This window comes from Rhinatrema bivittatum, chromosome 2 (genome assembly GCF_901001135.1).
Source record: "Rhinatrema bivittatum chromosome 2, aRhiBiv1.1, whole genome shotgun sequence".
Taxonomy (NCBI): domain Eukaryota; kingdom Metazoa; phylum Chordata; class Amphibia; order Gymnophiona; family Rhinatrematidae; genus Rhinatrema; species Rhinatrema bivittatum.
The window spans coordinates 348,795,035-348,810,571 of NC_042616.1; the positions used below are offsets into that span (position 1 = coordinate 348,795,035).

At 45.6% G+C, this 15,537-nt stretch overlaps 1 protein-coding gene across 2 annotated transcripts in view; it reads right to left on the bottom strand.

Annotated features, from left to right (window-relative positions):
• Nucleotides 1-15,537, bottom strand: part of ZNF830 (zinc finger protein 830) — a 69,870-nt gene that overhangs the window by 28,827 nt on the left and 25,506 nt on the right. For both annotated transcript variants that reach the window (XM_029589880.1, XM_029589879.1), the window contains one exon: nucleotides 11,496-11,619. In XM_029589880.1, coding sequence (XP_029445740.1) covers nucleotides 11,496-11,619 — 124 coding nt within the window. The remainder of the gene's footprint in view (nucleotides 1-11,495; nucleotides 11,620-15,537) is intronic.

Sequence of the window (15,537 nt, forward strand, 5' to 3'; positions counted from 1 at the left end):
GTTCCGAGTTACGAGAGTGGGCGCTGTGCCCAGGCGATTCTCTGATCGAGAGGTTGAGAAGCATGGGAAACCATACTTGTCGAGGGCAATATGGGGCTATGAGTATCATCGACCCTTTGCCCTGTTGTAGCTTCATGAGAGTTTTGGCTATCAGCGGTATCGGGGGATACGTGTATAGGAGGCCTATGCTCCAGGGGCGAGCAAAGGCGTCCATGGCTAACGTGTTGTGTTGCCTGTGCAGGGAGCAGTATCTGTCCACTTTGTGATTCAGTTCTGATGCAAAGAGGTCTATTGTTGGTTGACCCCAGTGTTGGAAGATTCTGGTCGTTACTACTCGATCCAGAGATCACTCGTGGGGATGGAACTGTGGACTGAGGCGATCTGCTACTACGTTTTGTATACCTGCCAGATAAGTGGCCCACAGATGCATGGAGTGTGCAAGGGCCCAGGCCCAGATCTGCGCAGCTTCTTGGCAGAGGAGATAAGAGCCTGTGCCTCCCTGCTTGTTCAAGTACTACATTGCAACTGTGTTGTCTGTTTGTATGAGAACAGTCTTGTGTGAAAGGTAGTCCTTGAACGCAGACAGAGCATAACATATAGCCCGAAGCTCTAGGAAGTTGATCTGAAACGTTGCTTCGAGCTGTGTCCAAGTACCTTGAGTTTGAAGATTGTTCACATGAGCTCCCCGACCAAAGTTGGATGCGTCTGTAGTTAAGGTCACTTGAACTGGTTGCTGGAAGGGTAGACCTGTCAGCAAGTTGGCTTTGTTTTTCCATCAGAGAAGCGATAGATGTAGCCGATGGGTTACATGAATCTGGGATGAAAGCAGTTGAGTGGCTTGGAGCCATTGAGATTTCAAAGTCCATTGAGTTATTCTCATGGCCAGTCTGGCCATAGGAATGACGTGGACCGTGGAAGCCTTGTGGCCAGCAACATTAGGAATTGATGGACTGAGGCTGTTTCTTTTGTGTGCAGAGACAAAGCTAGCTTGGAGAGTGTCTGCGCGGTCGTTGGGCAGGAAGGTCTTTGCGAATGTGGTGTCCAAATCTGCTCCGATGAAAGTAAGGAGGTGAGATGGAGTCAGGTGGGATTTTTGTTAATTGATGAGAAATCCAAACGAGTGTAGTAGATTGATAGTGATCTTGAGAGCATTGAGAGCTCCTTGCCTGGATTGGGGCTCTTGATTAGCCAGTCGTCCAGGTAAGGAAACAAGCATATGCTGCTCTTGCGTAGATGGGCCACAGCCACTGCTGGGCACTTTGTAAATACACAGGGTGCCGAAGCAAGTCCGAAAGGCAGAACGCTGACTGAAAATGTTGATGTCTCACTATAAAGCACAGGTACTTGCGGTGCTGTGGGGATATTGGAATGTAACTAATAGCTTTTTTATACAGCTCCCCTACGAGAAAAGACTAAAGAGGTTAGGGTTTTTCAGCTTGGAGAAGAGACGGCTGAGGGGGGATATGATAGAGGTGTTTAAAATCATGAGAGGTCTAGGTCAGGTAGATGTTAATCAGTTATTTACTCTTTCGGATAATAGAAAGACTAGGGGGCACTCCATGAAGTTAGCATGTGGCACATTTAAAACTAATCGGAGAAAGTTCTTTTTTACTCAACGCACAATAAAACTCTGGAATTTGTTGACAGAGGATGTGGTTAGTGCAGTTAGTGTAGCTGTGTTTAAAAAAGGATTGGATAAGTTCTTGGAGAAGAAGTCCATTACCTGCTATTAAGTTGACTTAGAAAATAGCCACTGCTATTACTAGCAACAGTAACATGGGCTATACTTAGTTTTTGGGTACTTGCCAGGTTCTTATGGCCTGGATTGGCCACTGTTGGAAACAGGATGCTAGGCTAGGCTTGATGGACCCTTGGTCTGACCCAGTATGGCATGTTCTTATATCGGTTTACAATGAACTAAGAGAAATACAGCAAAGGAGGGAGGGGGAGCAGTAGTAACGGGGGGGGGGGGGGGGGGGGGAATAACAGGGCAAAGGCATAACAAAAAGAAGGTTCAATGGATGTGAGCATAAGCGTTTGAAGATCCAGAGCCAGTCTTCTTTTTGCAGGGGGAGCATGGTGCCCATGGACACCATTCGGAATTTTTCTTTCCACAGAAATTTGTTGAGATTGCAGAGGTCTAGGATGGGGCGGAGGCCGCCTGATTTCTTTGGAATAAGAAAATAGCAGGAGTAGAACCCTTTGCCCTGTTGTGCCGGGGGAACGGCTTTCATAGCCCTGGCACTCAGAAGGGTGGACAGTTCTGACTCTAGAAGAGTTGTGTGATCTTTTTGCATCCACAGTGGACTGGGTGGTGAATCCGGGGGGTACCATGAGGAAGTTTAGATGGTATCCCTGGGTTATGATGGATATAACCCATTGGTCTGTGGTAATGCTGACCCAATTGGTTATGAAGTGGTGAATCAGACCTCCTACTGGCAAGTCTGGTTTTGAATTTGTGGAGTGGCTGCTGTTTTCTGGATAGATTTCAAAATCCAGAGGCTTGGCCGGTTTGAGTGGGTGGCTGAGGCCTGGATGGTTTGGGCTGTCGTGGATGTCCTCTCTGAGGAGGTTTGGTTGGTCTCACGTGAGATGTAAGTGGATAGTACCTGCGTGAGTGGTAAAATGGTCTCCTGGGGTTCCTTCTTGTGGTTCTTCTGGCAGAGGAGGGAGTCTCTGTAGTGACCATGGACAGCTGACGCAGGGTCTCATGGTGGTCTTTCAGTTGAGACCACTGTGTCCTGTATCTTGTCACCAAATAGATTTTCTCTGGTACAAGGCAGGTCAGCAAGTTTGTCTTGGACCTCAGTTCGTAAATCTGGTGCTTTAAGCCAAGCCCACCTTCTGGCACTGATTCCCGTCACTGATAAGATAGAAGCAGTCTCAGAGGAATCGTAAGCAGCCCTTACTTCATGTTTTCCCGCCTCAAGACCTTTTTGTAGTATGGTATTGAGGTTGTCTTTATGTTGTTGGGGGAGAGTATCAGCTATTCCCTGAACTTGTTTCCAGAGATTCCTCTGACATTGTGTCAGGTAGAGTTGATATGCAGTTATGCGTAACACTAGCATAGACCCTTGAAAGATTTTTCAACCTAAGATGTCCAAGAATTTGTGGTATTTTTCAGGGGGAGATGAGGAGTGAGGGCATAGTCTCCTGGCCTTTCTCTGTGCAGACTCAACTACCACTGATTGATGGGGTAGTTGAGGCTTTTGGAATCCTGGAGTATGCTGGACAAGATAGGTTGCATCTGTCTTCCTATTCACTGGTGAGACAGTGCAGGGATGCTCCCAGAGACAATGTTGGAGGTCCAAGTGTACCTCATGGATGGGAATCGCCATAATTTCTTTGGGGGTATCCACAAATTGGAGGAGTTCCAATGTTTTATGATGTGTGTCTTCCTCTGTGACCAGATCAAAGGGGACTGTCTCTGACATTTCCTTTATAAAATTTGCAAAGGAGAGGTCTTCTGGGAGAGACAGTCTCCTTTCTTCCAGAAGAGATGGTTCAGATAGTATGTCCTCCATAGAACTGTCGGTGTCAACATCCTCCCATGGGTCATACGGGGTCTCTGGCTGAGATGCCGAAGGAGTGAAAAAGGCAGCTGGTAGCGTAGGACACGTCATTGACAGATCCCTTGATGGCTTCAATGGAAGAAGCGGTGGCACCGATGAAGGTTTCGGCGGCATCAGTATAGAGGGGAATCGTGGGCATCTCGGTCCAGAGAGCCCCGACGGACCAGGAATCTGTTCCAGCATCGGTGGACACGGTGCTGGAAAAGGACTGGAGTCCGTGCCTTCATCTTCCGAGGACCCCGGAATGGGTATCAGGGGTTTTGGAGGCTCTATAAGTTGTCGTGGCATCGATGGCCCAGGCTGGGTCGGAAGGGCACCGATGCGTGTGTCGAGGCAGTGAAGCAGTGGTGTCTGTAGGTTCTGGAGGGCATCCAGGACCGCCTGTCGGACCAATATGTCCCAACTCCTACCTGGAGGCTGGTATCGGTAACACAGCTGCAGGAGGAGGCAGGCTAGGCGTAACTGGCACGTCCACAGGTGTCTGTGGGGGCTCAGTACCCAGCATCAATATTGGTGGGGATCGCCTCGGTATCTCAGGTGGAGAGGAGGTTGGAGGCTCCTCTACCCATGTCCTCTTCGCAGTCGGCTCGATAGCCATCGAGGCTGATGCGGTATCGGTGCTGGCACCGATGTTTCCCCTCGGTGCTCGGTCTGGTCTTTCTCCAGTACAGAAGAAGACTATGCCGATGCCTTAGATGGTGTCTGTGACGGATGGTCACCGCTGTCCTGGTGCTCCTGGCGAGGTTTGTCGAGGGGTTTCTTCAATGTTCCTGCCAGTGATGACTGAGTAGACGTTGGAATTATCTTGATTTTAAAAAGGGACTCCATCTTGTCCAGGCAGGCCTGCCTGCCCACCCTTCAGGGTCATTTGGGCACAACTTGGGCAGAAACTAACGTCGTGTGATGAGCCGAGGCACAGCACACAGACATCATGTGGGTCGGTTATCGACATGGTACAAGGACACTCCGGACATTTTCGAAACCCTGTTGCTATGATGGAGAAAAAGGGGGCCGCAAAAACAGTCTGCAAACACAGATAGCAAGGGGAGCAGGAACCGACCGGAGACGGTGGATTTTTACTCACCAAGCGATGAAAAACAATATTGTGATGGGAGACCCCTATGAGGGAACTTTGTAATGAAGAAATCTTCAAGTTTTTCCGTGAGGAAATATTGTGAGAGAATCTCACTGATCTCCTAACCGCGAGGCAAAATGGCAGCATGGAAAAAAAGACTGAAGGGAGTCCCCTGTGGCTACAGGGATTATGGCATGCTGGACATGCTCAGTGTGCCAGTCAAAAGTTCTAGAAACTTTGACAGAAAAGGTTTCCGTGATAGGGCTCCGTCCAGTGACATCACCCACATGTGAGGACTACCATCCTGCTTGTCCTGGGAGAAAAAGCTTTGCTCTGTGCACTTGCGCGGTGGTTCCTGCATGATTACCTCAGTTCTAGTTTTTCCTGTGCAGCTCACAGACACAGATTTCCTTCTCTCTCACTTTTCCTCTCTATTCTCTCTCATCTCACTCCGGTGAACCTCCAAAAGCACTTTTAAGTGCTACCCATGGCTCCCAAGACCCTAGGCTTCAAATATTACCAGTGTGACAAAGTAATGTGACACCGATGGACATAACTGTTGCTATCTGTGCCTGGGGCCTGACCATGACCAAACATCCTGCCATGGCTGTGGAAGAATGTCACCAAGAGACCAGCATTAGCGGGCTGAAAAGATCGTCAGACTGCAGGATAATAAGGGAGCCTCCTAGGGTTCCTATGCCCCAACACATCGTTCGGCTCAGTCTTCGTCTGGCCCAAGTGGTAGAGACCAACTGTGTCAAAACGGGCATCTTTGCTGGGGCCGCCTTCAAAAGCTCAGAGTCAGGTGAGGAAACCTCCCAGAGAGCTCGGAGGTGAGGGCTCGGGTGAAAACCCCACAAAACCCCTAAAGCTTCGTCAAAACCAGCGCTGAAGAGTATCGAGAGTCAGACAGAGTCACATCCTCTGACGCATAAATCTACAACCCCCCAAAAATTGACATTGATGCATGCGGAGCACAAAGCAGTTCGACACACCATGAATCACAGAGCCAACATATCGGCCATTGACGCATGCAAAGGATAAATCCCCCAAGGCGCAAAGACTAAGAACACAATCGATGCAGGAGCATCAGACATCAACGCATAAGAAACATGCATCACAGCACACAGTGAGGAAGCATCAGGAGGGGCCTCACAGAGACAATGGCGTCCAGACTAGAAAGTGGTCTTCACACCACAGGAGCTTATGGATTCCAATGCCTCAGATGTCTAAATTATGCACATCTCTGAGGGCTCTTCTTTGTCTTCCAAGAGAAGGGTCTATACAGGCCTATTGGCGGTTTCCAAACAGAAGCGGAAGCAACCTCAGCTTCAGGAACTGCTTGGTCAAGACACGAAAGTCTCGCCACGAAGTCAGACACAGCACAGCAGAGGCCCAGACTCCTCAGTTCTTCTAGCGATGTTGCCCTCCTTCAAAGCAAAATGGCGATCTTCAGGTTGGACACGAGGGGATAGGGATACATCTCCACCTCCCCAAAAAAGGAAATATTCTCCTCCGAGGCCAGGGTTAGGGGGACCTGCCTCACAGGCCATGTCCCAGATATTGGACATTCTGCAAACCATTTTTGCTTCCCTGCCTACTGGGCACCACCCTTAGTAGCCTACTAGTCCCTCTGAGGAGGCCTTATCACCACCTTTGCTCCCTTCTCAACAGGAACATGAAGGAGAAAGACTATCGTCGCAACCCATCTCTGGAGGAGCTATCTTATTTGAAATTCATTGAGAAAGTGGGCTATCTTAAAGATAGAGACCAAAAGGTTTCCGAATCCAAGATCAGAGGTCCATGGTATACTGAAGATCTTCGACTTCCTATTGGAACAGACTGCATTTTCATCTCATGCGGTCCTCGATGCACTAATGGACAACTCGTGGGAGTCTCCATTCTCAGGTCCCACTACTTCATGAAAGACTGACTTGGAAGTTTCGGATGTATAGATCCAATGAGTACAACTACCTCACGCATCAGTTGTGATCGAGCCAGCCATGAAAAAGGCAAAAAAAGACATGCCTACATTCCAACATACCACCAGGTAAAGATAACGAGTTCCTGGATGACTTTGGTATAAAGGTTTTCCAGGGGGCGATGTTGAATGCCAAGACTCAACAGCATCAACCCAGTATTTGTAAGAATGCCTGCAGAATTTAAAGCTGAAGGAGGGTTCAACAACTCATGTCCAGTTGCAGAACCAGGCAGTAGCTGACATGGAAGAAGGATTATGCCAATCTGCTATGCAAACTTTATGATGCCTTCAAAAACATCTGCTAGAACATCCACATCTTCTATAGCCACACACAGGATTGCCTAGCTTTGAGCAAGTGTTATTCAGGACGACTCATGAGAAGCTGGCTGATCTCCTTGCAAAGGGGATAATTTGTTCAGAGACAGGCTGTGGGAGACTATATCCCAACTCAAAAAGCAGAATGTGGCAGTCTCCTCGTTTACATCGTGAACGGAACAATCTTCCTCAAGAAGATTCTATCCAGCATATAAAAAAACCTTTCTATCAAAAGGTGGCAATACAGGCCGTTTGCTCCCTACAGGTCACTGCCCCAACCACCACAGAGGCAACAGACTCAGACTCAACCTAGGGGATGTGCAAGATCTCAACATCCACAAAAACAGCAAGGTCCCAATCAAAAGCCACAACAGAATTTTTGAATACAGCTTGACCACAGCTATTATCGGAAGTAGGTGGCAGAATACCACACCTGGATCTCCATAAATCAGATTGTTAGGTTCTCAGTGTGGTGCAGAATACAGACAGACCAAACTAAGAATTCTGCTGGTGCTCCAACTTGTACCATCTTTCTGGGATCAAAAGGGCAATATACTTCCCCAACAGGAAGTGCAGTCACTACTTTATATCAACCGGTGATCCAATGCTATCTCGACAACAGCGCGATCAAAGATTCTATTCCCAATACTTTCTCACCCTGAAAAACAGTGAAGGTCTCTGACCCATCTTGGACCTGCAGGCCCTCAAGTTCATTCTGAGAGAGAAATTCAAGGTGACATCTCAAAACCATTCTACCATTTCTGCAACGCAATGATTGGATGTGTTCTTTAGATCTCAAGGATGCATACTCCCACATCCATCTTCCTAGTGTTACCTTTACTTTCAAGTGAATGCTCACCACTACCAATGTAAGGTGCTTCCATATGGCCTGTTGACAGCACCCAGAGTGTTCACCAAGTACCTAGCCGTAGCCTTCCTATGCAGGAAAGTGTTTCCCCCTATCTAGATGACTGGTTTCTAGTGTCCTCGAAATCCAAACTCTGCAAGGCTTTCCTTCCATCGGAAAGGATCTGGCTCACATTTTACGGAACCAGTCTCACCCCCCAGCTTGTCAAATATTCACCATTCTAGGCCATATGGCAGCAGCCATATATGTTGTTCCACACACCCACCTTCACATTCGACAGCTGCAATGAGGACTCAAGGCACAATGATCTCAGAACAACCACCCGATGTCACTACAGGTCATGACTCGGTCTATTATCTCAGACATACGATGGTGGCTATCTCCCCGGGTTCTAGAATCAGGAGCACTGGTTTTGTTCCCCAGCGCATCAGATTGTCATGACGACAGATGCATCCACAAAGGGATGGGGAGCACATGTACTACACCTGAAAATACAGGGGGTTTGTCTCCCACAGGAGAGAACTCTCCAAATCAACCTTTTGTAGTTAAAAGCCATAAGGAACACCATCTATACCTCTCATTTAATAGGAAAGAGGGTAATGATTTATATGGACAATCTAGTGGGCATGTTTTACTTAAACAACGGTGGCAGGTCCAGTTCCAGAATACTTTGCAAAGCGGCAGTGCTGATCCTAGAATGGGCACTAGACCAATCCATTCAGCTGCAGGCGACCTACCTTCCAGGTAGCAGGAACACAGAGGCTGGCTGACTCAGCAGTATTTTTCATCCCCACGAGTGGGCTTTGCATCAAGTAGTGGCAAACACTATGTTCGGGGGGGGGGGGGGGGGGGGGGGGGGAAATACCCTGCATGGACCTCTTTACAACAATGCAACACGAAACTGCCAGGTTTTTGCTCTCTGTACCTAAGCAGACACTGGATCGCCCAGGCATTCCTAATTTCCTAGAGGGGAGACCTGTTTTATGCATACCCGCCAATACCTCTAATAGGTCGTTTGATCCAAAAATGCACGGTGGAGGAATGAGATCTCATCCACATTCCTCCAGCGTGGCCCAGACAACCGTGGTACACCTATCTCATACAACTCTTGATTCAACCATCAATCTCCTTGGAACAGGGCAGACCTGCTGTCAAAAGAAGAAGGTACTCCATCCGCTGCACTCCTCTACACACTTGACAGCTTGGAAGTTGAAAGGGAGGTGTTAAGTCATCTTCCTCACCCTACTGAGATTCAGGATATTCTAATATCTGCCAGAAAACCATTCATGAGAAAGATTTACGTTGGTAAGTGGCATAGGTACCTTCACTGGTATGCAACAGTGGACGTAGACCCATTCGGCTGTTCCCCAGAACAACAATTGCAATGTCTGCATCTGTTATACTCCTCCGGCCTTGCAGCGTCATCCAGAGTGCACCTCAGTGCCATAGCAGCATATCATCCTTCCACACAAGGAAACTCGATCTCGACACACCCACTGGTATCTAGTTTCATGAGGGGTTCTAAAACTCCATCCCTCGGTTTCAAAACCTGTGGTTCCTTGGGATATCAACCTGGTACCGAAAAAACACTTATGCTTCCACTTTTAAGCCAACGCAAACCGCTTCTATAAAATTTCTGACATGGAAAGTATTGTCCCTGTTTGCGATCATGTCAGCAAGACGGGTTAGTGAGCTTCAGGCATTAGTCCACTATCCCCCTTACTTGCAATTCTACCATAACAAGATCACCTTGTGGACCCATCCATACTTTCTTCCAAAAGTGATATCAGCTTTTCACCTGAATCAATCACCTTACAGAACTTTTTTCCAAAACCGCATGCAACTGATAGGGAAAGGTTACTGCATACTCTGGATTGTAAAAGAGCCCTGGCATACTACAGAGGACTCAATTGCCTAAGCGACAGTCCCAACTCTGTCTCCTTCAACCCGAACACACCAGGGATGCCAGTCACCAAAAGAACCTTAGCTAACTAGCTGTCCCAATGCATTTTTTTCTGCCACTTGATCCAGCCATCGTGCCTTGCAGCTAAAGTTAAGGTACATCAGCTCAGAGCCACATCAGCTGCTATAACTCACTTTCGCAACATACCGTTTCTAGACATTTGTAGAGCGGCTACTTGGTCCTCTCTACATACATTCACATCCCATTTCTGCCTCCAAAAACAATGAGTGCAGCAAAACTGCACCACGCCACTGCACAGAGCTGTTCACCAATGAGACAGGTTAAGCACACTGGACCCTCCTAGAATCTGACATCGATATGGAAATTACCACTTTTATGCATGGGTGGTCAATAGTGTGCTCAATCAACCCTCACCTGGGGACTCCCAGACAGCATGGCTAATTCAGCCTGCTTATCAATGGGGAAAAAGTAAGTTTGCTTACCGTAAATGAAGTTTTGCATAGCTAGGATGAATTAGCCATGCAATCCCACCCTTCTCCCTGTACAGCCTCTCCTTCTTATCTTTACCTGTTTGTTCTGTTCGCTGCTAGTCCATTTTTTTTTTTTTTATCAACTGAGGCAGTCAGGTATTCGCATGGGAACCACTGTGCAGGAGCACAGAGAAAAGCTCTGTATATTTTGAGAGACGTTTCCCCTTGAACTGCCCTGGAGGGACATCCCAGGCAGCATGTCTAATACATCCTGCTATCTATGGAAAACACCTGGTAAGTAAACTTGCTTTTTTTCCTCCGAAAAATGGCATGCTGAGTGATCTAGTCCTGGATTTGAACTTGGGGACTCCAAGTTTATATTGAGATTACAGTTTACGATGTGGCAGAGCTCAACTATTTTGTGCATTATAAGCATCACCCATTTTTAAAAACTAACACATCAACCAGTGCTATAACCCATATAAATGGAAAAGGACTAAGAAGAAATTTGGGACTTGTCAGTGGCACTCTGTCACCATTTGTATCCTTGCAAAGCTATTCTTCAATAGGCTCAGCAGGCACCAACGCACTTGAAGGAAAGGCTTAAATTATGAGGAATAAATAATGAATTATTTCTTCCTCTTTTATGTGCAAAATGCCTTGTTTCTTTGTCTCACTAATGGGAGGGGAGACCACACATGTCTGAGGCAAATGAAACATCTAGAGCCTCTCTCAAATGCAACCAAACTTTTTTTTTTTTTTTTTTTGCAGCCCCTGCAGATGGAGTCAGCTAACACTAACAATATTTTAGGAAAAAATCATCAATAAGGATACCAGTAAGAGCTGATGTTCAAACTCTGAGGCCACCCAAAAAAATTCTGTCACATGAACCCCTGATCTTGAGGATTTCATTAAAATCTGGGAAAGATGAGAGATGCAAGGACCTTCTCCCATATACCCTTATTTCAAGGCTGCTCTCTTGTCATGAAAATGCAAAGCTCTTTCCTCCAGCAACAATTCTCCTGGCTTTAGAGCATCCACCATCACATAACTGCCTTCCACACCAATGGCACTCACTTCTACTTATTTCTAAAGCATAAGATAAATGTGTGTATATTTTAGGTTTATCTGCTACCCCCACCGAACTACTGTATTGGAGAAGCAAGATAAAAGATTTTTAAATATATAAATAAATCAGGAAGCAAATCCTCCAAACTGCTTACCAGCTATCTTCTATCAACAGCAGAGTAATAACACTGCCATATTTTGCTAAAACAGGATTTCCCTTACCTTTTCTCTTTTTGATTTCTTGACTTCCTGTGTCCAGCACTTTTCTTCCAAGGGGATGAAAGGATGATGTACTGATGGAAGGGCCTGGTGCTTCCTGCTTGCCACCTTTCAGCTCTGCGACTTTCTGAAAAATAAATATTAAATTTACATAAACTGACAGCATTCTCTTTCCACTAACAATGTCCTGTAAGTGCCAGAGGAAACAGACAACTGTAGTGACACTAAAAGCCGGAGTTGTCCACAGCTGGAACCAAGGAATTTATAGCACATTATTACAAACCATTTAGAACTGAGCACTCAGCTGCTCAGTAATACTTTGAATATAGCTGTCCAACCAAGGTATTTTTTTTTCAAATAGGGCACTTCAACATGATCTGAACTTTTAAAATCACTGAAGTGAGTTTAAAGAAATGCCTTTGCCAGTAATATAAATGGCACAGACCATATTTGTAGTCCAACAACCACAGTAAAGAAAAGGTTTCACCAAATTAAAAAAAAATTAAAATTCATAGATCCTAAATCTAGTTTGTATGGATATAAGTTTTATACTGTAAGTTTCTCTCCACAAAAGTGGCTCCCTTTACTTAAACAATGAAAGAGGTGGACTCAGGAATAGTAATTGTTTAAAATAATTAAACTGAAAACATTGTTAATTGCATCAGCCCATTCTGACTACAATTTCTTTATAAACTTCCAGATGGAAAGTCAGGCAGAACAGAGGACCTTGCATTTTCCGCGGGGAATCCAAATGACATGAGACTGAAGCTTCTAACCCAAGAAGAAGCTGCTCATGTAATGGAACCTCAGGCAAACCACCTCCCCACCCTGAAACGGGAGAAATTACTTACATGATAATTTCGTTTTCCTAAGTGTAGACAGATGGACTCAGGACCAATGGGTATATATAGTGTACTCCTGATAGCAGTTGGAGACGGATCAGATTTAAATCTGACGTCAGCCCCAGTACATATACCCCTGCAGGAAGTGCAGCTCTTCAGTATTCTCCTCGAAAAGCACTGTGGATATATGTATGACTGAATAATTTGAATAACTTGATTAACTTTATAACTTGGTTAACATGATTAATTTGAACTGGTTGGTTATAGCTGGAGACCGCCAGTGCCCTCAACCAAGAAACGTCGACACCAGGTAGGATGGGTGTCCTAGATGAAGGAAAGCATAGCTTACCCGTGAATCACTCGCTCCCGGGGATGTCCCCCGAGAATTCCATGAGTAACGGCAGCCGTGGGTGGGATGCTGAGTCCATCTGTCTACACTAAGGAAAACGAAATTATCAGGTAAGTAATTTCTCCATTTCCTAGTGTGTAGCAGATGGACTCAGGACCAATGGGATGTATAAAAGCTACTCCCGAACTGAGTGGGAGGCTGCCCGTGACCCACTTAGTACTGCCCTTGCAAATGCTGTGTCCTCCCGAGCCTGAACATCCAGGCGGTAGATGGAGAAGGTGTGGATGGAGGACCAAGTCGCCACCCTGCAGAACTAGGCGGGTGAAAGCATCTTGGTTTCCGCTCAGGACACTTCCTGGGCTCTAGTAGAATGGGCCATGACTCATAAAGGCGGTGGCTTGCCTGCTTCTACGTAGGCCGCCTCGATGACTTCTTTCATCCAGCGGACTATGGTTGCTCGCACGGCCACTTCCCCTTGCTTCTTCCCGCTGTGAAGGACGAATAGATGGTCCGTCTTTGGTACGGATTACAACCTTTCCAGGTATCGGACTAGGAGTCTAACGACGTTGAGATGGCGTAGACTTCGAGCCTCTTCTGAATCCTTATGCTCATCTAGCGATGGTAGTGAGATAGTTTGGTTGAGATGGAAGTGAGAGACCACTTTGGGGGAAGAACGACGGAACTAAGAACATAAAAACATGCCATACTGGGTCAGACCAAGGGTCCATCAAGCCCAGCATCCTATTACCAACAGTGGCCAATCCAGGCCATAAGAACCTGGCAAGTACCCAAAACATGTTACCATTGCTAATGGCAGTGGCAATGGCAGTGGCTATTCTCTAAGTGAACTTAATAGCAGGTAATGGACTTTTCCTCCAAGAACTTATCCAATCCTTTTTTAAACACAGCTGTACTAACTGCACTAACCACATCCTCTGGCAACAAATTCCCGAGTTTAATTGTGCGTTGAGTAAAAAAGAACTTTCTCCGATTAGTTTTAAATGTGCCACATGCTAACTTCATGGAGTGCCCCCTAGTCTATTATCCGAAAGAGTAAATAACAGATTCACATCTACCCATTCTAGACCTCTCATGATTTTAATCACCTCTATCATATCCCCCCTCAGCTGTCTCTTCTCCAAGCTGAAAAGTCCTAACCTCTTTAGTCTTTCCTCATAGGAGAGCTGTTCCATTCCCCTTATCATTTTGGTAGCCCTTCTCTGTACCTTCTCCATTGCAATTATATCTTTTTTTGAGATGCGGCGACCAGAATCGTACACAGTATTCAAGGTGCGGTCTCACCATGGAGCGATACAGAGGCATTATGATATTTTCTGTTTTATTCACCATGCCCTTTCTAATAATTCCCAACATTCTGTTTGCTTTTTTGACTGCCGCAGCACACTGAACCGACGATTTCAATGTGTTATCCACTATGATGCCTAGATCTCTTTCTTGGGTTGTAGCACCTAATATGGAACCCAACATTGTGTAATTATAGCATGGGTTATTTTTCCCTACATGCATCATCTTGCACTTATCCACATTAAATTTCATCTGCCATTTGGATGCCCAATTTTCCAGTCTCAAGGTCTTCCTGCAATTTATCACAATCTGCTTGTGATTTAACTACTCTGAACAATTTTGTCTCATCTGCAAATTTGATTATCTCACTTGTCGTATTTCTTTCCAGATCATTTATAAATGTATTGAAAAGTAAGGGTCCCAATACAGATCCCTGAGGCACTCCACTGGCCACTCCCTTCCACTGAGAAAATTGTCCATTTAATCCTACTCTCTGTTTCCTGTCTTTTAACCAGTTTGCAATCCATGAAAGGACATCACCACCTATCCCATGACTTTTTACTTTTTCTAGAAGCCTCTCATGAGGAACTTTGTCAAACGCCTTCTTACCGGTTCACCTTTATCCACATGTTTATTAACTCCTTCAAAAAAGTGAAGCAGATTTGTGAGGCAAGACTTGCTGACTTTGTTCCAAACCATGTCTTTCTATATGTTCTGTGATTTTGATGTTTAGAACACTTTCCACTATTTTTCCTGGCACTGAAGTCAGGCTAACTGGTCTGTAGTTTCCCGGATCGCCCCTGGAGCCCTTTTTAAATATTGGGGTTACATTTGCTATCCTCCAGTCTTCAGGTACAATGGATGATTTTAATGATAGGTTACAAATTTTTACTAATAGGTCTGAAATTTCATTTTTTAGTTCCTTCATAACTCTGGGGTGTATACCATCCGGACCAGGTGATTTACTACTCTTCAGTTTGTCAATCAGGCCTACCACATCTTCTAGGTTCACTGTGATTTGATTCAGTCCATCTGAATCATTACCCATGAAAACCTCCATTACGGGTACCTCCCTAACATCCTCTTCAGTAAACACCGAAGCAAAGAAATCATTTAATCTTTCTGCGATGGCCTTATCTTCTCTAAGTGCCCCTTTAACCCCTCGATCATCTAACGGTCCAACTGACTCCCTCACAGGCTTTCTGCTTCGGATATATTTTAAAAAGTTTTTACTGTGAGTTTTTGCCTATACGGCCAACTTCTTTTCAAATTCTCTCTTAGCCTGTCTTATCAATGTCTTACATTTAACTTGCCAACGTTTATCTTATTTTCTTCTGTTGGATCTTTCTTCCAATATTTCAATGAAGATCTTTTGGCTAAAATAGCTTCTTTCACCTCCCCTTTTAACCATGCCGGTAATCGTTTTGCCTTCTTTCCACCTTTCTTAATGTGTGGAATACATCTGAACTGTGCTTCTAGAATGGTATTTTTTAACAATGACCACGCCTCTTGGACATTTTTTACATTTGTAGCTGCTCCTTTCAGTTTT